Consider the following 27,753-nt stretch of genomic DNA (forward strand, 5'->3'; position numbering starts at 1 on the left):
ACCTGTCAGCACTAATGTACTTGACAGCCAACAAAAGTGAATAATAAATATTTTTTTTGATTTTCAGATCGAATGAAAAACATGGAATGACACTAGGAATTAGATTTTAAATCCAATAATATTTGATTGATAGGTACATAATTACTAAAATCCTAATGCATCAAAATTGACTTTTCAGTTCAAGGAAACCAAAAATTAGATAAATTAGAATCAGTAAGTCTATCTCACCCGCTATAACCAGCATGATGGGTTTTTACCTCTGGTTTTTAGTTTTTATTCCATAACATGTCTGTGCTAGCTAGTTATTAAATAAGATCCAAAAATGAGTAACCCCAACATATAAATATTTGTCAATTTCATGCTGATTTTGTCTAAAAATAATAAGAATGCTCTCATTTCTTAAACAAGGAATCATTTGTCAGGCTCCAAATAAATAAGCACCTCTCACTGTCATACTGAATTACTGTGCAGGATAAAGCTTGTTTTGAGTCCCTGGTAGCCTCTGGTGGCTCAGTCATCACACTGCATCCAATGTGAGGCAGTGTTTAAAGGATAGGCCTTCTCCACTGTGTGATGGTGCGGGTTTACCCGCCAGTACTGATTGCCTTTAAACATGTATATGTGGCCATTTGTCCATGTTAACGCAGCATCAGTATTGCTGGGTGCCCCATGGAAGAGTCGCCCAATAGGTCTGGGATATAAACTGAAGTCTGTCGGTCCAATTTCATCCCATTGCCAGTATCCAGAGCCCTAAAATGAAAAGTATGTTATTTTCTGAAAAGTCTAAATACATGTCACACAATAAATTGGAGCAAACATTACCTTTTGCACTTACTTTGAGAAATAGAATTTTTTTGGTTTTGGTGAAGTACATGGCTGAGTCTATGTTAGCAGGAATATTGGTCAAACGTCTGGGAAAGCCATGGTCAAGTTTGAAGCCTGTGTATCTCCATATTTTGTCTTCTGTGAAAATACATTTTAGAAGTAGAAGTAGAAGAGTATTCTGTAAGCACTCCAATAACATTTTTGGAACATTTTAAAATGTTAAAACTCTGCCAAGCATTGTACATTGTACTTGTGAGAAATTTAGAAACTGTGTAATGAATTCACCTTTCAGAAAGTAGGATTTGCCAGTCCTCTGAGAATGAACAGCTGCACTGAGGCTCCCTGGCAGCTCTTTCCACAGTGCAGAGATGAGTACAGGAGTGTTGTATCCAGAGCTGGACATTGTCCACACATACTCACCACTGAAAACATACGTCTTATACAAAGAATCTGCAGGGACACAAAGGAGAACAATGAATGAATATCTGTAGAATAATTTACCTGTACAAGTAGATTATTGAACAAATGTCTTTTCTTAAGCTAATTATTTCCCATTTTGCCTGTTAATTTTGACTGGATCAGAGTCTTTGTACCCAACATAACTGCATCCAGTATGGCCTTGCAAGGATTGACAGGAACTCGTCCTGGCACTGACTGACTCGGATTTCTGGATGGAGGCGTATTCTCTGGCTTCCCTGAAAAGAAGTGACACTGCACATTGTTTAAATTCTACCGCAAACAGCATTACATCTTAGCAACATAATATTATTGACATTACCATATAAGGCCTGTATCCCTCTTATGTCATCTGGATGCAGCTTGAAATCGGAGCGGTATCCATTATATAAAGGTCCCATGAGTGCACTGTAGTACTGGGAGTGGCCCAGACCAAGAGCATGACCGATCTCATGGGCTGCTACAATCCTGAGGTTGAAGCCGTGAGTCTTCCCCTCTGTCCATAGTTCATCTTCATCAAAATGCACAAGGCCTGACTCAGGGGCATCAGCGTGGGCTAAAACATGGCCTACAGATAAAGCAAAGAACTCTTATCATTTAGTAAAACATCCCATTTACATCTGCCAAATGTCAACCTGGCAGGTGTAAAATCAACCAGTGAGTATCAGTTTCTTTCAATTTTAAGCTTAGTTTGTCTACTGAGAAAACTGCCTACCTCGCCCATCAAAGGGCACTGGACATGTCTTATCTTTTCTGTGAAAGGAGATTTTGATGTCTGCTCTACCACGGTGCAACTCCCTGAACTTTAAAGGTGACACGTCACTCCAGTACTTGAACGCACTCTGGATGGCCAAACGGGTTTTTCCCTGACCCAAGTCAGGAGTGTAAGTATAGATGCGGTAAGTCAACATCTTCTTACGCCAGTAACCTGTTCAGTTTGGAAACATTTGAATTTTAGTTTTGAGTTTCACACATTTTCTCATGCTCTTTATTAAAAATCTGAATAAATCTAAAACGTTACCCACCCATGACTCGATATTTGAGAGATTTGGTATTGAAATTGTCTTCGAGACCACACCGAGGTTTGTTCATCATTGCCAGAGTGACTGAATTTAGTTTTCCTGATATTTGTAGGTTTGTTGCTTTCTGAAAGGTTCTGATGTTCAAAGAGAGAAGCGATGTTATGGCACTTGAGATAAACAATCAAACCCAGGGTAAAATAAAAAGCAGGGGGAAATGTATTAAGCTATTTTTACAAATTAAAATATAGATGAAATACAGTCACCTTAAGGCCTCCACTATTTCCTCATGTGAATAGTTTTGGCCTTTACTGTCCAGTGGGATGTGCAGATAGCCATACTTCCTTAAATACACCTGAGGAAAGAGGCGTTCACTTTAGATATGGAGGAAAACATATTCAAATCATTTAGTTAACTAAAAATAGTAATTTATTATCGTCAACAAATGAAAAACTATTAAACTATGTTATTTGACTGTTAAATAGGGTTATACTCCCTCAATTGTCTGATTTGAACAGTGTACATATGTAGAAATGCCTCCAAGTAATTTTACTCTGTTGTGATAAAGTTCTTAAAACTTACATCTTTATAGGAATATTTGAAGTTTTAATTTTCTGCATGTTCTTACCACAGCTTCAGTCAATTCTTCTCTGTTCAGGGCAATAGATGAAGCTGTCGTCATCAAGACAAGAAGCACAATTAATGCCTGTCTATATTCCATTTTCAGGTTTGGGTCTTTTCCCATTATCATATAAACAAAATATGTCCCCAGCTCGATCCAGCGCACAAGTCGGCCTTTTCAACTGAAAAACACGTCTGAAATGTTTCTAAGCATCGTTGAAAACTGCAGTTCCTTTATCTACAGCCGTCTTCTGTACGTACATTAGCCCTTCTGTAGTCTGTGTATCTACCCAAAGCTGGTGGTGTCTGAGATGAGGGATTCTGTTTTTATACCACCAAGTGTCTGATCAGGGTTTGCCTCAAAACCACACAATAAACCTTGACAAGGAATGTGTGGAGGACAAAAAACGGTACATATTTCAAACACAAACAGCATAATCACGCCTACTTGCACCATCATTTGGAGTTATTTGTCTGGAAGTGTGTAAAAATAACACCCAGTAATGTTTACATCAAAGATCACAAATAAATGAACTCAGGGTGATGACTTTTACCAGTTATGTCACTGTGGTGAAAAAAACACTTTCTTGCTATTAAAGGTGCAATACCTTGTAAGTGAATTATTCTCCAGATGTATGACAGATGTGCCAGAAATACCGCAGCTGTTGCTCATTTAGGAGTTATATTTGTGAAACATATTACATGTGAATCCGAACATTCTTCTCTTCATGGTTGAAGCTCTATGAAGAAAACAACTAACCACACTTTCAACAAAATTAACTGTTGTTAATTATATTGTTCACAATGCAGGAGCCTATTCTAGGAGAAACAATGACACCCCCGTGAAACCACTGCTACAAATCGTCTCCTGGAATTGAGACAGAGTTCTCCGCCTTTTCTGCTGTAACGTGGAAAACAGATCATAAAATGTGAATGGACAGACCGAAGAGAGACACACATGCTTTAAGCAATTGCAGTCACTGAATTTAACGCTAATACACTGGATAGTCCCTGATTTCTCACCAGTAGAGGGCACGTTTATATGCTACCTAATGGGGTCCTGCCTCTCAGATGGAGCACAAAAACTTTGTCCTTTGCCAACTGACTTGTCCTTTGACTGATATTTTATATATAAGTTATTGACTGCCAGCTTGCTGGACTAGAATAAAACCTTAGGCTCTACTACACACTCTACACACTACAAGGAGGTTTTTAGAATTAGTGTTTTCAAAGTGACAATGCTAAATATACTCAGAATGTTCAATATACTTTATACCATGCTAAAATAAGCATGCCTTTTGAATGTTAATTTTTAACGTGGTTGAAATTATAAATAAACTACAACGTGAATCATTGCTTTTATTTGTGAAATGTAATTATCAGTGCCATTCTAAATTTACTGTTTGATTGACATCTATCTGCACATGGATCGCCTGTAAATTATGTTGATTTTTAGCATGCTAATGGGAAAAGCCAACATATCATACTGCATACTGTATGCAGTTAATGAATAGGATTCATTCAAATCAAGACACATTAAAATTAGAGGGACACTCCATCAATTTTACACAGTTTGTTGTCCGTGTCACAGACCACTTTTCAAAAAGAGTAATTAGTAAATTGTGTAATCTGTAAGTAATGCCTTCTGTAGCTCTGGAGGAGTCTTCCAAAATCTGACAGAATATAACTCTAATGAGATCATCAACTCGGACTCAAATTTCTAGCAGAAAGTTTTTGTTACAAACAGGGTTTGTCCCTGTACCTACTTGCCAAAATGTAGTACACTGGATGTGTACTCCGAACTGTGCTACAAAGTGGTATTCAGAACAAGGCATATCCCACAGCTCACCACAGTCTACTGCTCCACCTCTGTGCAGTAGTTGGTGGTCGAGCACCTACTGGCTGGTGTTAGGACCAACAATAATCAACAAATATGAGCTTATAACATATTGGATTGATCAGTGTTAATATTATTATTCATGTCCAAACATCACAAAGGGCCTTGACAGATGGCTCTTAATCTGTTCCCATCCAAAGTTGACAGGAATATCACATATGTGAGAATGTGACAACACACATTAATATCATGTCCCTTTATCAAAGACAGTGAGAAGTTCAATCCATCCCCAGACATTTTTTTAAAAACTATTCAAAATAACAGCAGGCTATATCTCTGTACAGTAACATCTTTATGCATTTCTTGATCTTCTCAGTTTCTGACTGTATGTTTTACTGTCATCTGACTGGAATCATAATTCTTCTTTGTGTACACTTATTAAAAATACATAAACAAATTAAACAAATACATGTTTTGCATTTATTGGGGACTACAACACTTAAAAGTAGCTACAATGCCAATGTTCATCATAATAAGGAACATGTCCACAGTGTGGCTCATGGATGTGTTTTTTTGATACTTATCGGACAACAATTAAAGCTGTATGGCACAAAGGAAAAGGAAATGGGCTTTGGCCACATAAACTTATTAGTAGGATCAATTCACAATTTGTTTTGGTCTTTTATAGGATTTGTTGAAAGTAACAAAAACATACAACACGGTCACCCTTACAGTCTCAAACCTGTTTCCAAAATGTCCAATGACACCAGATTTGCTTTTATAAGAAATTTATGTCCTACCTTCCAAAATAATGTCCCAGTTATCCATGCTATTGACTCATTTGCTCTACTGCTAAAAAGCAATATGTGATAAACACTGACACAGCATGTAGGTTTAAAGTTATGACTGTATAAACTCAACATTAGAGTGACTACAATGGGCTATACAATCACTGACTAAAAGGTTGTGTTAATTCCTAAAGCAGACAGGTTAACAAACTGTATTCAGCAGGATTTTTTCTGCTTCCTGATGCCTATGAAAGGTAAAAAATGCAAAGGACAGACATGCACAAAACAACTTACAATTAAGTCTTAAAAAGACATTTATAAATGAATGGCCTGCCCAATACAAGTATGTAAGTAGGAGTCAAATTGTTATTTACAACCTACAAAACAGGCTTGTCAGTTCTGATGTTCTGGTGCTTGCTACAAACATCCTGTTGTTCTCTGCATGACAGGTGCTGGGACTGTATTCACTTCCAAAGTTCATAATGAAAATCAAATAAGTTGAATATATTTAATGGAAACTATGATCACAAAACTGCAGAGGTCCCTTTCCTGTGTTTCAGTATGTAGTTTGTGTCTGACTCTTCTGCTGTCCTTTATTGCTTCAAGAATTATGCTCAAGCTGCTGTAACTCATCTTGTAAGGCCTTTGCCCGACCCAGCTTTTCCAGCTGATCCTTTGTGGGCTCTTTTATTTCCCCTGAGTCCACTTTCTGCTGCAATTCTTCGACTTGTCGCAGCTTCTTTTTCAGGTTTTTTATCTTCTTGGCCTTTTCAGCTGCTGCTGCTGCTGCTGCTAAGGAATCGTCAGGGGATGAGGCAGAAACCGCCACCGCCGTCTTGTTTGAAGATTCTCTGCCCTCGGAAATAGACACATTCTCAACTCCATCGCTCACCAATTCTACATCCGCATCTCCGTCCTGACCCTGGAGCTGTTGCTGTTTTCGTTTTTCTTTACGTTTCATGTTGCGTTTGGCTGACTTTGAGAGACCAGCTGTCTCACTTTCCACACCGGGGATCTTCTGCTGCTGCTGTTGCTGCTGCTGCTGCTTGGGTTGAGCTGCATCAGATGGGCTCAGGCCAGGTGGCAGGTCTGGTTTGCTTTTGAAAAACTTCACATACTTGTTTTCATAGCTAAACCAGCAACAGAAGAAACACAAGATGAAACAGAGGAAAACAATGCCCCTTGCTCAAAGCATATTAGACTTTTCTAAACCATAAAGAACATTCTAATCAATCAGACAGTCTCCCCTACTGATTTCCAGGGGAGCTGATTTTTATTTCAACTGCTGATTATGTTCTCAATTCACAGACTAAGCATTTGGTCTATAAAATGTGAAACCAGCAAGTCTGGCATTTATGCTTAAAATGTTACTAAAGTAATTGCTTTCCTTATCAAAATAATTACCAATTAACCTTCTATTGATTGATTTACAGTATCTATTAGATTCCTGCTCTACTGTTTTCACAATAACAGTATGATTTGTACTGTGCTGTGTATGGCTGTAGGGAAGGAAAGAAGTATACTTACACTGGGACTTCCTCCTGGGGGACATAACCATCCTTCACCCGCCTCGGTTTCCTCCATGTTCCATCAGGTCGTTGAGTGGCAGCAATATACTTCCCTGAAATGCAGATTCAACATTTTAAAGAATATATTTGCACCAATTAACCTTCAATTGTTGATGTTAACAATGTAACACCTGCCCAAGGAGTACAAAAAAAGATTGCTTTCTTGCATTCACTAACATATACCAAAAATTAATGAACCAAAAATTAATCAAATATGAAGCTATCCTTTCTGAGTATTATTATAGCAAATTATAGGGTATTTCTGCTAAAGTTAGAACTAGCATTTAATGTAAACTTTATGTTTCAGTAATATAAACATTTAGAGGAGAATGAATGAGATTTAGCAGTGGACACACTAAAAGAAATAATGCTTATAATTCCAAAATCACATAACACTGAAACTCAAAACGTCAATAAATAATTGACCACAAATTCAAAAAACCTAAGCCACACCATTAAAGTACATTTATATTTTCTGACAGCAGAAGTATTTCATATCTAGGATTTGGACACTTTTGGGTAAGAATTAAGTATGTGTATTTATTGCAGCACTTCTGAACAAGAACTTTATTGATTTAATAAATAACACTACTGCAGGCTCTTGGTTTTTTACTGCACATTAAATTGAAACTGTAAAGCCAGTGAGGCGTTGAAATGCAGTCTTGAAGGGCTGCTATAAGTTTTCCAAACCACCAGATGTCACTGTGCTTGCAGAATTTAAAGCCCTGAAGCGTTTTGACATATACAGGAAAAGAAAGCCCCACAGCATTGTCTGCCAATTTTGTCATACCACCTATACTGTGGTAACTATCCATTCAGTATTTGAAAATGAAATATTTACAGCCCTTCCAACCGGCAGTGGAAAGCAACTAATACCTGGTACTAGTATTGAGTGGAAAGCTACCAGTACTTAGGACTTATTCAAGTATTGAAGTTAAGTACAATTTTGAGGTATGTGAACTTTTCTTGAGCATTTCTATTTTCTGCTACATCATACTTTGACTTCACCACATTTTAGAGGAAAATGTTGTACTTTTATTACACTAGATTTTTTTTTTTAACTTCAACTACTAGTTTCTTTTTGGAATGGGATATATAAAATAAAATACAGTATAATCATAACATTTTATTGATCCTCACTAGAAAATTCACAAGCTACTCAGCAGTATGTAAGGTACTTTACATTATAAGTATATAAGGTAGTCAAAATTAGTTGCACTTTTACCAGCTGCAACATTAAAGTGATGAAAACAATCAACATCAATAAGTAAGATCCAATATTATAAAACACATCAATGTGAGATGTGCCATCGAGTACCTTATCTTTTAGTACTTGAAGTATATTTGGCTGCACATAGCTACCTTTATACTTTTACTTTGAATGCAGACTTTTACTTGTAACTGAAACAATAACTTTGTGAATAAAATATCGTGATAGTATCGTCAAGCTCTGACAACACCAGACAAGTCCAGTTACAGCAGAAAGATGGTAGCTGGCTGAACTGGCAACCTCTGATAGCACTGTTGTTAAAAACGATAAACATAGCGTTACACAAGGTAAAGACTAGTTAAATAAGTTCCCGACAGACTTGTTATATACCATACGCTGCCTCTATAGTGAGACCTGTGAGAGCTACAAGCTAAGCTAACTATAGTGGAGAGTATGACGTTAGCCCTTTAAGCTAAAGCTAGCATTAGCAAGTAGCAAAACACAACGGCTGAATCAGCAACGTTGTTAAATGCGCTGCACTTGGCAAAAGCGCTGCAAATACACAAGGCAGGCTCGGCCCCGAATAAAGCTGCTGTGTTCAATGTTTCTGTTAAGACATGCTGTGGCACATGTTGCAGCCTTACCAGATTCATCTGTGACATAGGGGGTTGCCATTTTGGTGTAATGTGCGGCTTCGCTCCCTGAGCGGGACAGTAAGGTGTCCTCTAGCACCCTGCTAACTGAACTACTCTCCCACACAACGGAAAACTACAACTTTTTTAAAACATTTGTTTCGCAGATGCTTCTTCCCTCGAACTGACAACTATCATGGCAGCATCTACACAAGGACTGCAGCTCAAGATGTCAAACGAAGTGTCTATCTGTAGTCGGCCAGTGCAGGACAGCAAACCAAGCGAACCCTTTTCTTTCACTTCGGAAGTGACGACGTGGACTGTGGGTTGCCAGGTGTGGATGGTTACCCGCTTTTAAACAGTGGTGACTACGTATTCAAGCATATGCTGAAGTAAAACCATGAATGGCTTATTGAATAGATGATTCTCGTCATAGTTTAATACAAATAACTAACTGATGAAGGCCCAAAGAAGTGCTGTTATACAACACTTCACAAATATGGTCAAAATCAGACAATGTAATTTGTGGTGTAGCAGAGAATTGTTTTTCTTATTTCATGAACCCTCAGATTTATCCTACGATCCTGGGGCGGGGGGGATGCTAAATTAAAAAAAAACTAGTCCATACTTTAATTTCCAGCTGGGTCGATCACTGTAATGTCCCTTTTCAGGTCCGCCTTTCAGACAGCATCAGTTTGAAACGTATTTGGAAGGGTTCTTTACATCCAAACTGGCAACCCTAGAGGAGCCTGGTCGGAGAAAACACTGCCCACAGCAGACGGCTTGGCAATATAGACGGCTGGCTGGCGGTAGGAGCTGCAGTAGCCTGTTTCCAGAATCCACTGTTCTGATTTCTCGCCAACACCAAGTACGTATTTAAAATAGTTTAGCTACAGAGAGTGCGGGTCGGGCGTCGGTTTAAAACCGGTGCTTTCGTTGTATTTGTCATTTTGGTTAAGTGATACTAGCCCACCAACGGAGAATTGAATAACAACAGCGGTCTGCTAGCAGCGCGCTAGGTCCGGATCCATCCACAAAGAAGGAGGATACGCTTCGTACCTCGTTAGGTTTTGTCCAGGTTGTGTCTATTATTTACCGGTAACGACAGGCGGTTGCAGCCGGTCACACAGAGCCGTGCACAGCCAGCGTTAATCAGGTAATGCTAGGTAACATTAGCACGCTAACGTTAACGTAACCCCCGGGCTGAGTATGTGAGGTGAGCTGCTCTGACATGAACGGCAGACCCTGTTGTGGTCGGGACATTAACCCAGGAGTCATTAAAATATGTCACGGATTGAAGAAGCTAACATTTTAAACATGTGTATTTGCAGCAGATCTGTAATTGACCCCGTTCGGTGGACAGGGGTAGTTAACGCTAGCTAGCTGACATTAACCCTAACATCAAGTTGGCGTTTTAAAAGCTCCTGGTTTCCATTTTAGTTTTAAATAAACTATCCTGCCCGCTTAAACGTCTTTGTACAGATATTTTGCAGCAAAACGCATAAGTGATGACGGTGATGATTAGCCAGCTACAGTTAATCAATACTTGTTTTAATGGAGGGTCTTTCGTTTTCTAGTCTAGATCCAGAAATGCACAGTGTTTAAGGGAAAAGACTAAAGAGACAGGCAGACCCGACTTCATGCTGCTTCCCTTGTCATGAGCAAAAATCATTCGCCAGTGCTGATGATCAGTATGTAAACTGGAGGCTAGAGAAATCCTTGTTTGAGATTGACTGAATGACGGCCTGTCACTGTAGTGTGAATGGGTCCAACTTGTTTAAACTGGGCAACCTCTTCACTGTAAACACACGTTTGCAATTACCTGTTTTATTTGAGTGCTTAGTTAACACTTCTTCCGAGCCACATCACTCAACACAACTGCACCTGGCTCTCTGGAAGATTCAAGCACCATCCCTCTTGATAAACATGAGACATCCCACTACGTGCATGAGAGGCCATTGCAGTGTTGATTGTGCTCATGTGAGTTTGACGTCTGTGAAGGTGTGGTAGAACCAGGACAGTGGCATGCTCAGTCGTAATCAAAGGGTGTGGGTTAGTTCAGCATTTAGGTTTCCCTTTCTAGAGAAGCAGGGTCAAAAATGGAAACCTAAAAGATGGAACAGCTGGTCCATAAAAATGACTCCAGATTGGTGAATGTCTGGTTTTCAAGTCCAGAGGGGAAATAATTCACGCAGACTTGGCTGTGTAGCGATCAAAAATAGAACCTGGTTACCAGTACAGTGTTGATCTTTCAGCAGGGTGATGCCAAATTTTCCAAGACAAACCAAGATTGTTTTAGAGACTTGCATATGTTATCTTTGCTGACGTGGCAAAATTCTTTATCATGGTGTTTCTTTTCATTTAAGAATTTTAGGACAAACTGTTTCTCCCCTTGTAAAAAGGCCAGTTGGCTTCATCAGCAGTCACTTACTTTGTCGTTTACAGTACCAATAATTATAATGATAATGAAAAAAAAAAAAATCACTTGGCAAGGTAAAACAGCATCTATGGGCAAATAGACAAAAATGTGCATGTCAGATACAGTTATGACATCATTTAGCAAGCATCTGTGCCATCTGTTGGGCTATGAGGCAATCCAAAATATCAAAGGGACATTTTGATAAACCCATAAAAATGTTTGTCAGTGCGTCATACTAGGGTTTTAGAGCCCTCATCGGCCCCAGACTGTGAAGGCATGCTGGATATACTCTGTTGCCCATGTTTGCCCACCACCACCACTGCAGAGAGCTGAGAAAAAAGGAAATACTCCTGTAAGATGTGTGGCTCTAAAGCCCTCCAACTAAAGTCGATGCTTCTACCAAGGACAATATTAACTGCAGATTGTTTTGACAATACTGTGCCAGACAGATAGTAATTTATTGAAATCTGTTTTCATTCATATTTTATAGCTTAAGGAAATGGATTTCATATTCATGTTATCTGTGCCTTTTTGTTTCCTACACTATTACTACAGTTTTGTGCAATGGAGCTGTTTTTCTGCTTTTTTTTTTTCTTATCACTTACTGTTAGGACAGAGCTGCATCTCTTTCTTTGTTTTCTTTTGCCCCCTCCCCATCCCCGCAGATTTAGATCGATGTGGTGAAGAAACGAGGGGAAAACCTGAAGCTTTGCCTAAATGGTGGAAGCCTAATCTGAACCTCGGTCTTCCAGCCCTCCTGCCAGTTTTGAGCCTTGTTGGCATCTTCAACAAGAAAATCTCTGAGTGAAAGTTCCTGAATTTGGTGCCATTATTTGAACACCAGCTTAAACATATTTGGAGGGTTATTTTACAGTCCTGAGGAGGCGTTTCTCTGTGTGACAATATGGCAAAGAAAAACAGCCAAAAGGGTATGTATTTGGTTTATTTACTTTTTTTTGAAAAGTCTGTATTTTATGCTATATTTCCATTAATTATGCAAATGCACTAATAATTTGTTATTGGTGCATTAAGTAGTTTTAATTTATTTATCTAAGAGAGCAGTCCCAAAATTATGACTTTGATTTAATAGCAGTATATTTTACAGTCACTTTGAGCAGTTGCAAATGTGATATCTGGACATTTATAGTAAACAAACCTACTTTCTTGCACTGGAAAAACAACTGTTACAAGCGCCCAGGAGTTTTTTTTTTTTGTTGTTTTTTTTCCCCCCTTGTTTGTCTGTAAATAGCTATAGGTTAACTTTGGACTTTACCCTGACAATTCATATTCAGGTTTGATACTCAGTGGGTTTATCATTTTTAAAATAAATTGTATTCAAAGCTTTGTTTAAAATGTTACCATCACCTAACTTTGCTGTTTCTTAAATGGAATCGTTTTATTTTATGATAACAGAAATGCTGAGGTTGTGCCTCTTGCAAGAATGTCTTTTTGGAAGCCTTCAGTGGTTATTAGTCATTGAAATCAGACACAGATTCCAGACTTTTTATGCACAGATGTGATGAGTTTTTGTTTCTTTTTATTTTCACAAGTGCTTGCTGCTTGTGCTGGTAACTGAAGTGCTTGTACTTGCTTAAATAACACATCCTACCACCTCCACAGTGCAGTGTGCAGTGATGCTGGCAGCTTCTTGTTGTGGGTTGTTTTGGGCAGATTGTGCCTATAGGAAACACATCAAATCCATTTTCAGCCTGTTAAATACAGCGAATAATTGTCTTTGATGTGTTCATGTAGATGAATATGGCAGCCAAAATGGCCTCACATGCACAAGTCTCCTGTTGCATTTTGTTTGGGATTCACAAATGTAGCTAACAAGTCTTTTCCAGGAAATCTCTGAAGACGTCTGGTGGTTGTTTTGTTTTGCAAATGGTGTTTTTCAGTGGTTTGCAATACGCCCCAAGTGCCGAACAAAAGATGGAGTTTAGTCTTTGTTTTGTTCCAGATACTTCTGGGGTGGTGTTTGACACTCGCTCAAAAATGGTCATGTCCCAGGGAGGAACAGCAGAGAGGATGAAAGAGAAGGTAAGAACTACTCACACACTGCACATGGCTGGCTCAGAGAGCTTGCTCCTTTCTTTACTGAAAGGTTAAGTTTGACCTGTCCACTTGCTCGGTTTCTTCAGCTGTGCCCTCGGCTCCTGTTTCCCAGTGTGCTTGTTTCTTGACAGTAGACATGAGAGGGCAAGCTTACAGTGCATGATTTACACAGTTATACACAATAACACTTGTATTGCTAAAGAAAAAAATAAATGTTTGGTGGTCATTCATCAGTGTCTGGAAGTTATTGAAATGTTCAGTAGTTCAACACTTTAACCAAGCAAAAAATTGCAAAATTAAGGAAGTGGCACTTTGCTTTGCTTTGGTGTCATAATGTTTTTGTGAGTTTGTCACGGTTTGAGATAGAGGGCTTTTCATCACAAGTAATAATTATTTAACAATAATTATTTTGTTAAAAAGCCTTCTCTGGCAATCCAGATACCTTGAATGAGATTAGAGATTATATTAAAATCTGTTCCTTCATACTTTGTACTTTGTTTTTCCTTACAGATTAGTGCTGTCAGGGCAGTCGTCCCCAACAAAAGCAACAATGAGATCGTGCTGGTGCTGCAGCATTTTGAGAACTGTGTTGACAAGGCTGTTCAAGCGTTTTTGGAAGGTATGATGACGTCACTTTTTACCTTGAAGAAAGCAAATAGTTGGCTTTCAGATCTTCCTTATTAAAGCTAGCAGTCTAGCATATTTTAGTGCAGCTATGTTTGAAGACTGACCACATGAAGAAGAGATTAAGGATAATCAATGTTTAATATGCTATTATGTGAGGCCTTCTTCCACAGATATTCTCATGAAGCAACTTTCAATTCCAACTCTACTCTTTTTAGTTTACTGTGTTTAAGTCATTCCTGTCCTGGCATGCTGCCCACGCTGTTTGTGTTTAACCTTGTGAACTTTTTTTTTTGTCATGCATTCCATGCTTAGCATTCAGACGTTGCATGCCTTAAGTTTTGCAGGTTTATTTATAGAACAAAAAGGCTGTCGCCGCACGTCAGACCGCTTTGTTACGTATTTAACGCTATTTTAACAGCACCTCAGGGCATTCAGAAACTGAGATGGTTTTAAATCTGCCGTGTGTCACTGTGTACCTCCATCGTCATTGTTTGCTTTCCACTTCAGGCAGTGCAGCTGAGATCCTGAAGGAGTGGAATGTCACTGGCAAAAAGAAGGTGGGAACCAGAAAGGCTGTATCTCAAAAGCCTCTTTGTTGAGTTAGCAGATTCATGTCATCTTTAATTATAAAGACGTTGAACTATTTGTTGAATAAAAAGAATTTGAACCAAAGAGTTTGACACTGATATGTCCATGGTCCAGCCCAAGAAGAAAAAGAAGCCCAAGCCTCAGCCAGAGGCCTCAGCAGAACCTGCTCAAGCTGAAGCCACGTCTCCTGAGGAGCATAAGGATGAGATGAATGGCTTTCACGCAAACGGATCTGTAATGGATGGAGAGTCGCTTGATTCTCTGAGTGAACAATTGGACTCTGCCTCCCTGGATGCAGCTGAGCTAGACTCTGAACCTGCCTCATCTGAAACCACTGGTATGCACAGCTCATCAGCCAAAATGATGGACAATGCATGATGAAAGCAAAAGTACAAGCTGTATTTTTTTGTTAGCCTAGAGATAATGGCCAGGGCACTGATTACTGCCTTTTCTGAGGCCTTGATAATGTTAAGTCACAGTTGGCTTCATGCAACCATGCAATTTGTTCTCAAGTTGCACATAAAAGTGATTTTAAATGATCTTTGGATTTTTGAACTGCTGCTCAGACAAAAAGACCAAGCATACTTCGCTATTGTCTAACATGTTATAGGCAAAGTGATTGATCAGTATTGCAAATAATTAATAGTGCTCAAAAATGATTGGAGTTAAGAGTTTGGTAACTCTGAGTTAGAACACCCATATGAAGAGCTCTTCTGGCTCATCCCTATTTTAGGCAGTTTGGGGAAAGTTAGCATTGAAAATGCTTTATTAGTTGTAATCTGTCTTCCCACAGGTGCAGAAGCAGAAAGTCAAGTTAGTGCTCCAAGTCCTGCCCCTAATCAAGGAGGGAGGAATAACCTGGGTCCCAGGGGCAGCAAGAGCCGACACAGGCCGGGCTCCAATTCACATCCCCCCACTCCTTCAATCCCACCCACCACCGATGAGCAAGGATCGTCAGGAGTTAAGAAGATGGGTTAGAAATTCTGTATCTCTTGTTTCACAAATAATCATCACCTGCATGTAGCTTTTAGTAAGATTATGATAATTGACAATGCATTGTGACCTTTTCCAGAAAGTAGAAAAACCTAACGTGAGTAAAAATGAGAGACAGTCGTTCTTCTTCAGCATGTGCTTAAGTCGTCTTTTAATGTCTACCTATCAGCTTCCAACATTGACCGCTCTGTGAAGGACCTGCAGAGATGCACTGCCTCACTGACCCGCTACAGGATGGTCGTCAAAGAGGAGATGGACTCCTCAATCAAGAGGATGAAGCTGACGTTCGCTGAGCTACAGAGCTGGTATGTAAATTTCTTTTAAAATCTGTCTCTGGTCATGGTTATAGTCTTAAGGTGATTAAAACATCTGTTGCATGTTTAAAAATGAGGTGTAACGAAACAGGTTTCAGGCTTTTTTTTTTTAAGATCTGTAGCCTTTCGAGGAATCCAGTCGGGCTAAAAGAGATGCCTGTCCTGATTTTTTTTTTTTTTTTTTTTTTTTTTTTTTTTAAGCACACCGTTGTTTTAATTTGTGCACAGCTTCATTCGTAATATAGGAACTTGCGCCAATATTGGTCTAAGGGTTTGACGAAAACTACTAGCTAGCTGCCAATCTGCTGACAGCACAAGAACAGTAAGAGAGAAGAGGAACAGTAGTAGGTGCTTTTGGACCAGAGGAACTTTTTCATGTTTCTTAGATTAACTGTTGGAGGAAGTTCTTTTTTTGTGTGTCCAGTCCTTAGAAACCTGTAATAGTTCTAAGTCATACAGAAAAAGACAGCAACCACCAGCCATCTTATTTTACTTTAACGTTCCTACAGGTGGTGTGAATGCAAATAGAAAAAGGCCCTTGCGGGCTGTAGTTCTCAGGTCTGTTCCTCAGTGAGTTAGGACCTAGAACTTACTGGTTTGAAATCACCTAGTGAGTGAATGATAAAGGAAAGGGAAAAAATGTTTGCATACTAATAATTTAGCTATAATTATACTTCTGATGGGCACATGTCTTCCACATAGTTTTTTATTTTATTTATTTTTGTCACATCTAGTCTGCACATTTCTTCAGATACAGCTGCAGCAAGTGGGACTGTGCAAGAACTTTACTTTGTAGACTAGTTCCTATAGGACAAAAGTTTTATGGTTTGAGAATGTGCAATTTGTGTTCTAAGATATTTATTCTTAGTTAATGTTTTTTTTATTATTATTTTATAGATTTTACTGTATCATAAGTGAGGCAAAGGGCTTTTTTCTTACCTATGTCCTTATTGATGAGACTGGGTCAGAGCTTTGCATACCAGGGAGTAGACGGTTCTGTATGTTGTGCTTTTATGAAGCCTGTGGTGTCATGATTCAAACTTTATACACAATACATTATTACAAGTATTCATCATATTTTTTCACTTCATCTTGATAGTTTGCTTTTTAAATTTATAATTACTGAATTTTTTTTTTTTTTTTAGTACTTCAATTTACATGCACTCGGTTCATGTTAGCCTACTCACTGATATGTAATGTTATAAATGAAGATATTATGAAACTGCTTTCTTTCTTTAGTGAGATATTACAAGCAAGACTCTGGTTCAAGGTATGAAATGTAATAAAAACAAAGTGCCAGGTCATCACACTGCAGTGTGTTGGGTGTGCATGCTTCCAAGAAGGGCCAAGGTTTGTCCTCTTTATCTTCTTATTATCTCACCATACAAAACATCACAGATGCACAGAGAAAGGGAGAAGAAAATCCAGGTCCAGTTCATCTTCCAGTTTAGGCCATGGAAAGTCAGTAGAGTCAGATTGTGTTAAAGGTTCTTTAGAGAATTTGGCAATTGCTGAGGATGCTAGCTCTGGGTATGTAGCTCGCTAGATGGTAATAAGTTGAACTAGAAAAGGAGAATCTGGTGTACTCAGCTGTAAATGTTAAACCTAAACTTATTGTCTGTGGCAGAAAAACAAGAGCACTCTATGTATCTGTTGCTCAGAAATATATTTCCTACCTTTTAAGTTCTGAAGTAATATTCAAGTTTTATTTTGCATCAAAAACCCACCATCTTTCACTGAAAAGCTGAAACATGATGCTGTGGTTTCTGCTGTCGCTGCACTGGCCCTGAGCGCTTCGTCATTTTAACAAATAGAAAAGGTAGATTACTGTACTGTGTTCAACACCTTTTATCTCCCTTGAGGCTGTTACAGTGCTTTGTTGTGGCGAAAACTAATATTGCAGTTGCATGTTAATAAAAGAATAATTTATTTTTAATGAGTTGCCTATTTAAACAGCCAGTACAAAAATAGCTACTCACATCTCTATAACTCTGAATCAGCTACAGTCAGATACAAGGTGTGTCATGGGCGTAGCTAGATATCCAACATTCAGGATAGTTACTCACATAACTTATATGTAATGTTGTACACAGTTTATATATTGTACAGAAGCACAGATTAGAATAAATCAAATTAAAACAATGATCAGCCTTACCTTAACTTATTTCTTACCAAAACCTGAGCCTTAGGGTCCAATAGAATTTAAAAAGTTTCTGTGCTTCATTAGTAAATTGTTGTATGCTATTCATGTTTGTGAGAGCTGCCTGGAAGTCAGCCAATTAGAGGCAGCCTTAAGTAATTTACTATTAGCCAGCTCATGCAACCGGAGGACTCCTGATGCAAAATTTTTACAACAACATGTATGAATGTGGCAGCATCTTGGAACATGATATGTAATTATCTTGAGGCATCCATAACTTATTACTTTTCTTTCATCACACTGAACCGCACTCAGCGTTTCTTCTCAGGAGTTCTGTATCTTTGCAGTCCTAAAAATTAGGGTAAATTGAGGAGCAGCACACATTTCTGTAGTGTAGTGTGTTTCAATGTAGTGTGTTGATACATACATTTGGTTGTACAGACAGAAAGGGTTGGAGGTAGTTGTGTGAAGAAGAAAAAGGGATGAAATGTAAATTCCTGCATGCTTCATCACCTCTGCACACATAGGCCAATAATGCTGCATAATGTGGCAATGATTGCTAGATTGTGTTTTTGGAAAATTATAAAAAAAAGTGGAATGCAAGCATCCGTTTTGCTGTTGTGACACTTATCAGAAAATTCAACAAGTGTTTTGTTTCAAGTTATACCGGACCCTTAAAGGAACTGTGTGAAATTTTCTTGCAAATGTTCATTTAAATTCATTCTTCCACACCCATACTCATGTTGTGTGTCCTTGAGACATATCTGACATGATGAATGTAAACTTGTTCCTCTGCTTGCAAAGCCAAACTTTTTTTTTTTTTTTTAATGTTTCATATCCTATTCAGTCAACTTCAGTGGCTGACCTGGGACATTGCTACACCTCTATTATTAGTGTCACAATGACAGTAGGACAGTCACCTATGCTTTTGCATTCTTGGGCACATTACAAATACACATGGCTCCAGTGGTCAAAAACTCCACAAGGTACCTCGAATTGGACTTGGATCAGAAGCCTGAAATAATGGATGGGTTTGTCTATGCAGTGTTTAGAAGTACTTTGCCCCTCATCTTGTGTGCCTTAGTCCTAGATTAAAAAAAATTAAACAATGATATGTCAGCAGCAATGCAGTGAAGGTTATGGTTTATCATGCAGACACTGGTTTGCTAATATATGGTATGAGATTTAGCACTTCTAATATATTATTGCTTGAGTACTTCAGTAAATGTATTGCACTTGCAATTTTGCATTGTCAACTACTGTGATTCCTAACTATGCACCATCCTTGTTAATGTTATCAGGAAACTCAAAGTCAGCAGGCACAATCCTTTCTCTTGGCATGAGCAAAGAAAAATGACCCCCTCTTCTCTTTTCTAGTTTAATGGACAGAGAAGTGACTCTACTGGGAGAAATGGACAAAGTAAAAGCAGAGTCCAGTAAGTACTATATTTTCCAGTATGTAAACTGTTTGTCACATAACACCCAGGAGCTAGTATTCACATAATATGATCACCTCATTCATGGCCTGGTAGAATCTGACCTAAATCACATTCAGAGTAATAAAAGATTGTTGTGGAGCCGCAGGTCCCAGTTTCTTCCAACCTGCAGTGGTACCCTCAGAGTCCTGATACAGCTACAGCATACTACTGTGTGCATGTAACATTGGAGAGCAAGATTGCCTATTTGTACAAGTAGGCCATTCTCCTATTCCTCTCAGTGCAGAGTGTTGTGTGTTCCAAGCCTGGAAAAAGTGAATAGTGTCAGGTGTCAAGGGAGGTTCAATGCTGTCTTTGTGCAAGGTGTGTGGGGCATTGATGGGAAAGCAAAGAAACTCTGATACTTCTTAAACATCGCAAAAGCAAGGTTTCCTCAAAATTGACCTTCCATCTATCTCTTTCACTTTCCTGCATTAAACTTGTGGTAGCTGAAGGGTTCCTTCTACAAACATTTTCCCTCCTGATGGAAAAAATGTGACAGATAAATCTGAATCCAGATTGTTTAATTCATGTCTATTGTATATCTGACTGAATGATTTTAAATGACCTCTCTGTCATCTGAATACTTGATGAGTTTTCTTGTGATCAAATAAATGATTATTCCATTTCTGTAAAAACACAAAAAAAACAAACAGCTCATCTTCGCAGTGCAGAAGCTGGAACAAGAAAATATTTCTTAGATTTTAAAATGTCATCTACTGATGTCTTTTTTTTTTTTTTTTTCTTTGGATGGATCATCTTTGATAGAAGTATAAAACACAAAAATCTGTTATAGCGGCTGTTGTCTAAACTATAATGCCACATTTGTCCAAATTGAAATGAAACACTAATTGATTTTAAATCCATACCTGTATAAAATATGAGTTTAGTACCTTTACTTACTGCCTTCATCTTAGCATGTCAAGGCTAACTTGATTTATGGTCTTGATTTGAATGTGGCTTTATGTTTGACCCTTGTTTACCTGTAGATGGCAGTCAGCTCCACAGCAACTTATGAAGACTGCAGTGAATATCAAGGATGAAAGTGTTGGTTGATCAAGTTTATTTGAGACATTTTAAAATTAGACTGATCAGTGACTATTTGACCAGCAGGTCACCTTGGCCTCTGGGAAGTAGTGGTGTATTTTCTGACATTTCATACACCAGCTAATGAAGAAAATAACTGGCACATTATTTGGGAATAACAGTTAATTGCAGCCCTAATTAGCACTAAGTAATAGTGTGATAGCATGAGGTTTACTGCTGGCAGACATGTAAGGACATAACACATGAAGAGATTTAACAACATAATAAATTCTTATGTTTCACACCGAAAAACACTCAGTATGCATGACCAGTGTGCATTACAATCAGTTTCATATGGTAAAGATGAGATATTTGTGATTTTCAGTGATGATTTTGGATGCCCGACAGAAGAGAGCAGAGGAGCTCAGACGGCTGACAGACCGGTCAGCATCAATGTCTGAGGAGCAGCTGACTGAACTGCGTGCAGAAATTAAGGTACTTCCATAATATTGCTGCTTCAGTTTAGCCTTGTCTATCTCAGTCACAATGTTACTTTAGATGACAGTTGACAAAATGTGAAATGGGTGGTATTTGTTCAGCCCCTATTGAAAGAACATTAAGAAGCTCATTTGCAGTATGTTGTTGTCTTTCCCCGGATAAACCACAAACCGATTGGTTTAATAATATAATATAACTGGTTATCGTATTTTTTCACAGCACTTTGTGAGTGAACGTAAATACGATGAAGACCTTGGAAAAGCTTTACGATTTACATTTGATCTGGAACCACTGAAGATGAGCATCTCTGGGTTTGGATCAGGTACCGAATCCTGTTAATTTCTCCTTTATCTCCCTCCTAGTTAACATTTCTGAAAATGCTCTCCTACCCCTCTATAGTAATTTACATTTACAAAATCCACATTTAGCTATTGCAGCTGTTCACTTTCACAATTTATCAGGTGTCTGAGACCTCCACAGTTATAGCAGTAGGTTAGTGGCAGAGCAAATGATGATATGTAAAACAAGATATAGACATGTTCTGTATTTATATGACTAAGCACGTCTAAGAGAGGAATAGTCAGAGATTATGTAGATAAAAGCTAGTCATTTTGTTTAATAATAGACGCACACAATTGTTTTAATATTAATCTAATCCTCAATGTCAGGTTATTTTTGTTGCTAGCTCTCAGTTGCAGTCACAGTTGTAATGGTTTTTGTTATGGAGGTAGTATAGTTGTTACTGGAAGGTAGTGAGATCTGATAGCCACAGAAATTGTCACCAAAACCTGGTCATAAAGAAAATTATGGATCAAAACTTCAGACATTTAAGAGATGATATGTGAATTAAGCTAAATATAACTTGTGTGGAGTTGGAGGAGTTATAATAAAGAGTGGCTTTTTGTTCCTGAAAATCTGAGGTGTTTCTCCCTTCATCTGTGAGTGGTCAGAATGTTTTGCTCATCTGTGCAGTTTAGTAATAAACTCTGGTGACAGGTGGTCAGTTTTGCTCCTGCTATAAAGACATCCGATGTCATTACACATTTGCTCATCTGAAGCAGGGATCAGTCTTAAAAAACAGGATTGTATGTCCCCTGTTCAGCCTTGCTGAGTAAAATCCTAGAAACCCTTCAAATTCCTGGCTGTTCATGTTCATTGACACAAAGCCCAACTGAGGGACACAAATGTCGTTGCTACATGTTACAAAGGTCCTACATTTACTGCTGGTGAGGGAATATTGAGTCTGTAAATCTATCTACTATGTTGTGCCCTAAAATCCTCCACGCCGGAACGAAAAAAAAAAAAATATTGTCCAACTCTGCTAAATTCTGCTAACAATCCCACAGTGCAGTTCTTTGCATTATTCAGATGGGGAAATGACCACTGTGTTTCCACAGTTGCTAATGATGATGCAAAATGATGATGATTAGTAAGTGTCCAAAATCTGAATTTCCGGCTCAGTATTGAGCATACATTGTATGACAAATAGTAAAGTCAGTGAAGAGGGAGTGATGTCAGTCACAGCCATGGAAATCCAGTGAGAGATGGCAGCTCATAGGAGGGATAACACCAACTGAAGCGAGGCAAAAATAAGCACTGTCAAATGAACTGTGGGTGGGTCTCAGGTCATTAATGCACAATAAAGGAAAGGACACAGCACACATGCATGAGAGGTTTTTGTTTCCCTGAAGTATTACAAACAAAACAATGAGATGCATTTCAAAGTGAACAGTCTGTCAGCCCATATCAACCTGATCAGCAAACCACTGATTCCATAGATACATAAAAACGCACACAGACGTGTCAGCTGTCTTACCCTAGGATGGGCACTTCTTCCTCTCTGTGCAAATCTTTACACCACTTTTATTGTGTGAAAAGCTAATTTTACACTTTTAGCTGTGTCTTTGGGATATTTCCTTAGGTTTTGAGATTTTAACTAAATGATCTACTTTCTTTTACAGTTTACCATCCACGTACAGGCTACTCAAATCGTTCCCGTTGTAGCTCCACGTCATCTTCTGTTGCCAGCCCAAGCCTGGTAGAAACTCCTCCTGCCACCCAGACCCAAAGCACCCCAGGCGAAAACCGCCCCCCACCAACCAAACAGGTCAGCCGGAAACATTCAGAGCATGAAGCAGCCTCACGCTTCACACACACTGATGTAATTCAGAGAGGGCAATCATTTTTAAGGTCTGACTGACTTCTAATTCTCCTCTCAGATTTTCCAGGGTAACAGGCGTACTTTCCAAGGACAAGGTTATCACTCAGGTGGTCAGCGGTATAATGGCGGTTCCTATCATGACAGGAACACTGGTCGTGCTAACCACCGCTACCATGGTGATGGTGGATCCTCTGCTCATACTTCTCAGTACTCCAACAACTCGAGAGGTCCCACCCATTCCTCCTCGTCCTCCCATAACCAAGACAGGACACACTGCCCTTGACGTTGGAAATCCTCCGTTGATCAAACCCATCTACTAATCCTTGCACCCCCCTACCCCATGTCCTGCACTCCCACTCTACTAACCCCTTTCAATGAAGAATAGATTACAAGTTTACATATTTACATCAGTTGAGCTGTAGTGCCACCTCTCTACATCAATTCCTTCATCATCTAAACTTGAAAGCTCTCGCTCTCCTATAATCATGCTTCCTTTTGCATTTCTCCCATCCTGGTCTAGGTAACTGCTTCTACAGTATCTTTAGGCTTCCTTTCAGAGATCTCATTGCTATGCTGTAGTCAGTCTCTGCTGTTACTTTTTGCAGTTAAGTAGTCTGCCAGAGACTGGCACAATTACCTGCAACAATCTGTGCACTATTGAAGTTGAACTCTTAGTACTATTTCTACTTTTGCTGTGGCTTCAGTCAGCTCTCTGATTTGCACCTAAGATCTTTTTTTTTGTTTTGTTTGGTTTGTTTTGTTGTCTCCCAAAACCATTTCAATGCCTTCACTGTGGAAAGTGTAGTGAAAGTGCAGATAGTTAGCATTAACATGGGACTTTTGTCAGGAGAGTAGACATGCAATCAACACTACAGACTATCGTTAATGTTTGCAAAGTAAAAGACGAAACATATCAAACTGTAATTCAGAGCTTTTTGTATGGCTGCTGCGAACTGTAGAGAACATACTAACGCTAGGACTTAGACATGTTTCAGAGTAGCTCTGGAAATGCAGAAATTGCTCTTGCAAGAATAGTTCCCAACATTTGGGAAATACGTTCATTCGCTGTTTTGCCGAGAGATAAATTGGAGAAGATCTGTACCTTTCTCATGTCTCTACACTAAATATGAAGCTGCAGCTGGATTGCTTAGCTTAAAGACTGGAAATGAAGAACACTTTGTCACTTGACCTAATGTACTAGAATCCTCATACAAGCACCTTTAAACCTCATTCACTAATTAACTCTTTCTAGCTTCTCTGCTTTGTATAGAAAACCTAAGTTGTGGTTTACAGGGAAATGTGTGACGGGGAAAGGCAGGCTAGCTGTTTCCAGTCTTTATGCTCAGCTAATCTAACCATGTTCTGATCTAACTTCATGTTTACTGTATACACAGGAGTGTAGCATGTAACTGCTCATTCTACTCTTGGCAAGAAAGCCAATAATAGCATTTCCCACTGGCCAGCGGGGGTTATCATCTGTGCTGTTCTTGGCTGTCAGTTAGGGCTCATTACCTTTTGTAGAATAATGTTAAATATGTGAAAATACAACAAAGGAAACTGTCCTCATGCTATAGTTAGTTTTTCACATTTATTTGGATGGATTTTTGTCCACACGTGCAGTTTGTTCTTTGTGTTTTGTTGTTATATGCACACGAATGGCATATTAATGACATGCTTGCCTTTAGTCACAGAGACTTCACATTTGCCTTTCTAGAACAATGGATGTCTGCATCATGGCGGCTTTCTAAAAAGATGGTACTTGCAGAGCAAACATGTAAGTTATAAATGTGTGAGAAAAAGGCGCAAGATCTACTCTTCCCCTTTTTATATATTCACTTTATCCTGCCTATAAAAGTAAAAATGGCTCATACCGATGAATGATTTGGAGGGTTGGTATTGTATTTTTCAGATCTTTTCTATGGCTCCAGAGTAGATGCTTGTTGGGCTTAAGTCTCTTCCGATTTTGAACAAAAAGCTGGTGAATACCTCATTCATTGCTGATCTTTTGACAGCCTGCTTTCAAACCATGGGCTCTTGTTAAGGCAGTGCCCGATGATTCTTCATGTCTGATCATCTTGTAGTTATGTACATAGGCAGAGCTGCAAGGCTACAGAGTACACCTGGTTGTTACATTATTGCTGCATCTTCTTTATAATGTGCTTCCCTCTGCAGACTTTTGGGGAAAAGAAGAATTTTCGCTGTCCCCCCTTTCTTTTGTGTTTTTAGATGTTTTCTGGTCATAGGGAGATTTTCTTTCATTTCACATAAAAATCTATAATTCAGTACCGATATTTGTGATTGTGGAGAGAAGAGTGCTAACTAGTCTTTGGTAAATTTGTGCTCATACATAAACAGGTTACACTTTGACTTAAAGGATTAGACTGGAAATATGGGAAATATGCTTTTTTGCTTCCCCAAGACACAAGGAAAGTTGGATATCATGCTCATAACTGGGAGCAGCCAGGTTGGAAAGCAGAGCAGACACTGGAAACTAGTAGTACCATTCCCCTAGAAAGGCTGAGGGAAACTGCTGTGTTCAGCTCTTTTAATGAAGGTGGAGACAGACAGAGACACACCTTTGCTAAACCAACCAGTTGTTCTTCAGCCTATAAGTCTTGTAACTCTTGTGAAAGTCTGTAGAACTCTCCTCGTAAAGTATATAGTAAATCATACCACTTTGTGTGCTTTCAGTGTGGAATGGGTTCAGTGCTGCTTCCTGTGGCTGTAGGTGGAAAAACAGCCACTACAGTGTCTTGTACTTGGGGGCCTCCAGCCTCAGGGGGCAGTAATGAGCCTGTTATAGTCTAGTGCACCACAATTAGGCTTAAGAAAATGCCACACTGGAAATTCTTGTACAAATAACACCAAGTTTGAATTTATGCTTCATCAGAAGCATATTCAGAGTATCTAATGTTTAGTCTTACAGCAGAAGGTAGAAGACTCATTGTGCAAATATGTGTCAGATGAATGGTTGCCAAATCTGTTCAACATCAGTTTGCATGTTTACCTGCTTTCAAGTCTAACAGTCAACCTACCAGCTCCTCTATAACTCACTAATTAACATATCTAAAAACAGGCTTTTACTGGCTTACAGGAAATGATGTGACAGACTGTGTCTTACTGTTAGTCAATTTATAATTTGCTGTTTTGCAGTAAAGTTCTGCGTTAGCAAGTTGTTTTTTTTTTTCTTTTCTTTTCTTTTTCTGACGGCTAAACAGAAAAGCTGGGGCAAGATATTTTAACACAGAAACATTGTAAAGCTACAAGCAACAATTCTTTTTATTATCAAGACATGTTTGTTTTTCGATATTCAGCTGATTTTTAGTGGCTAAAAAGGCTGAGCTTAGTACAAAAAAAAATGTCCACTCAGCGAACGGATTAATCAACTAATATTAGCTTTATTTCACCATGTATAGTGGAGGTCACCAGGGCCCCAACAGTATACTTGCCCAAGGGCCCCCTCAGGATTTTCTGTCTGGACATGTGGTAGCATCATATCTGGAATCAGTCTTCACGTCTATCTCTCAAACCCAGAAAGCAAAAGTATTTCCTGAAAAGCCAGACTATTCTTTAAAGTCCTTTCAGAGGTGATCATTTTTAACTTTCCAGTTCTGCTCTGCTTGTTGCTGGTGGGCTGCACGGTGAATTGGTCACAGCCACAGGGCAGCTGATAGACAGTTTTAGACAGTTCAGTTTTTACTCAGCACATCTCTCCTCACAGATGCTGGACTCAAAAACTCAGAGTAGTTTTTTCACATGGGATTTTGTCTCTCACTTTAACCACTTTCCAGACTGTAGGAATACTAGGTTATCGCCAAAGAAATCATTCATCCTGTTTAAAACTTGCTGCCTCTTTCATTTTCTTTCCTTGGGTTGTAAAAGAGTTCCAAAGGAGATAAATCCAACACTTCACCTTTTTATAGTTTCCACTCTACTTTATTTTCCTTATTCTTTACTGTATATACATATATGTAGCTCTATAATTTTGCGCTCAAATGGGGCATTTTGTATGTGATATTCATAGGCATAATGGAGGTAAAACATGTAGTTCATTTCTTCCAGTAGACCTTGTCCTCCTTCTCAACACTTTTCTGAGACAACTGTAAACTCAAGTGCCTTTTCTTGTCTCCCTCCAATTCTTTGACATCCCTCGCCACCAGAGTATGGACCAAAGACATCAGCCGTCCCTGACGCCATCTCTTTCTCCCTCTCACTCAATGGCACACTTTTCATTTACTACAAATAAACTGTTTGCAATACTGACTGTGTATGATTTTTCTTGTTATTTTGTATGTCAGAAAACCAGGAGTTGGGATCCAGTTCAGTTTTTTTTTTTTCCCCTAACAGTATTGACAAGGTGACGCCACAGTTGTACACATTGGCAATAGCAGGTGCTGCCAGCAGAGGGCACTCCTACACCAAAGAAAATTAAAATGCGATTTTAAGACCCGCTTACCCATAATTAGGATCACAGGGATCTGCTGGAGCCTATCCCAGCTTT

At 38.9% G+C, this 27,753-nt stretch overlaps 3 protein-coding genes across 3 annotated transcripts; 1 reads left to right on the forward strand and 2 right to left on the reverse strand.

Moving 5' to 3' along the window:
• Nucleotides 1–68: 68 nt before the first annotated feature.
• LOC113145712 (matrix metalloproteinase-19-like) lies at nt 69–3,206 on the reverse strand. The gene is made up of 9 exons (XM_026332747.2): nt 2,929–3,206; nt 2,567–2,655; nt 2,307–2,437; nt 1,997–2,209; nt 1,604–1,849; nt 1,419–1,520; nt 1,111–1,275; nt 836–963; nt 69–750 (listed from the first exon to the last, which is right to left on the reverse strand). Exons 1-9 carry the CDS (start codon nt 3,049–3,051, stop codon nt 511–513), a joined length of 1,437 nt encoding a protein of 478 aa, XP_026188532.1. The 5' UTR covers nt 3,052–3,206; the 3' UTR covers nt 69–510.
• Nucleotides 3,207–5,046: 1,840 nt separating this feature from the next.
• On the reverse strand, nt 5,047–9,263 carry pym1 (PYM homolog 1, exon junction complex associated factor). Its single transcript, XM_026332749.2, has 3 exons — nt 8,969–9,263; nt 7,074–7,167; nt 5,047–6,676 (listed from the first exon to the last, which is right to left on the reverse strand). Exons 1-3 carry the CDS (start codon nt 8,997–8,999, stop codon nt 6,148–6,150), a joined length of 654 nt encoding a protein of 217 aa, XP_026188534.1. The 5' UTR covers nt 9,000–9,263; the 3' UTR covers nt 5,047–6,147.
• Nucleotides 9,264–9,688: 425 nt separating this feature from the next.
• spats2 (spermatogenesis associated serine rich 2) lies at nt 9,689–27,515 on the forward strand. Its single transcript, XM_026332753.2, has 13 exons — nt 9,689–9,824; nt 12,041–12,304; nt 13,336–13,415; nt 13,941–14,049; nt 14,565–14,614; nt 14,760–14,982; nt 15,439–15,618; nt 15,808–15,943; nt 19,470–19,528; nt 20,979–21,088; nt 21,311–21,413; nt 23,053–23,198; nt 23,311–27,515. Exons 2-13 carry the CDS (start codon nt 12,280–12,282, stop codon nt 23,533–23,535), a joined length of 1,446 nt encoding a protein of 481 aa, XP_026188538.1. The 5' UTR covers nt 9,689–9,824; nt 12,041–12,279; the 3' UTR covers nt 23,536–27,515.
• The last annotated feature ends 238 nt before the right edge of the window (nt 27,516–27,753 follow it).

The sequence above is a fragment of the Mastacembelus armatus genome, chromosome 7, assembly GCF_900324485.2.
Source record: "Mastacembelus armatus chromosome 7, fMasArm1.2, whole genome shotgun sequence".
Taxonomy (NCBI): domain Eukaryota; kingdom Metazoa; phylum Chordata; class Actinopteri; order Synbranchiformes; family Mastacembelidae; genus Mastacembelus; species Mastacembelus armatus.

What these genes read in the sequence shown, in the direction of transcription:
- LOC113145712 (XM_026332747.2), bottom strand. Translation starts at nt 3,051, where the DNA reads ATGATAATGGGAAAAGACCCAAACCTGAAAATGGAATATAGACAGGCA. An exon ending in GAAATAGTGGAGGCCTTAAG is followed by an intron (nt 2,438 to 2,566) that starts GTGACTGTATTT and finishes TTTGAACATCAG; the next exon opens with AACCTTTCAGAAAGCAACAA. An exon ending in TCTCAAATATCGAGTCATGG is followed by an intron (nt 2,210 to 2,306) that starts GTGGGTAACGTT and finishes CAAACTGAACAG; the next exon opens with GTTACTGGCGTAAGAAGATG.
- spats2 (XM_026332753.2), top strand. Translation starts at nt 12,280, where the DNA reads ATGGCAAAGAAAAACAGCCAAAAGG. An exon ending in CAGAGAGGATGAAAGAGAAG is followed by an intron (nt 13,416 to 13,940) that starts GTAAGAACTACT and finishes TTTTCCTTACAG; the next exon opens with ATTAGTGCTGTCAGGGCAGT. An exon ending in GCCCCCCACCAACCAAACAG is followed by an intron (nt 23,199 to 23,310) that starts GTCAGCCGGAAA and finishes TTCTCCTCTCAG; the next exon opens with ATTTTCCAGGGTAACAGGCG.
- pym1 (XM_026332749.2), bottom strand. Translation starts at nt 8,999, where the DNA reads ATGGCAACCCCCTATGTCACAGATGAATCTG. An exon ending in CTATGTCACAGATGAATCTG is followed by an intron (nt 7,168 to 8,968) that starts GTAAGGCTGCAA and finishes TCTGCATTTCAG; the next exon opens with GGAAGTATATTGCTGCCACT. An exon ending in CCCCAGGAGGAAGTCCCAGT is followed by an intron (nt 6,677 to 7,073) that starts GTAAGTATACTT and finishes TTGCTGGTTTAG; the next exon opens with CTATGAAAACAAGTATGTGA.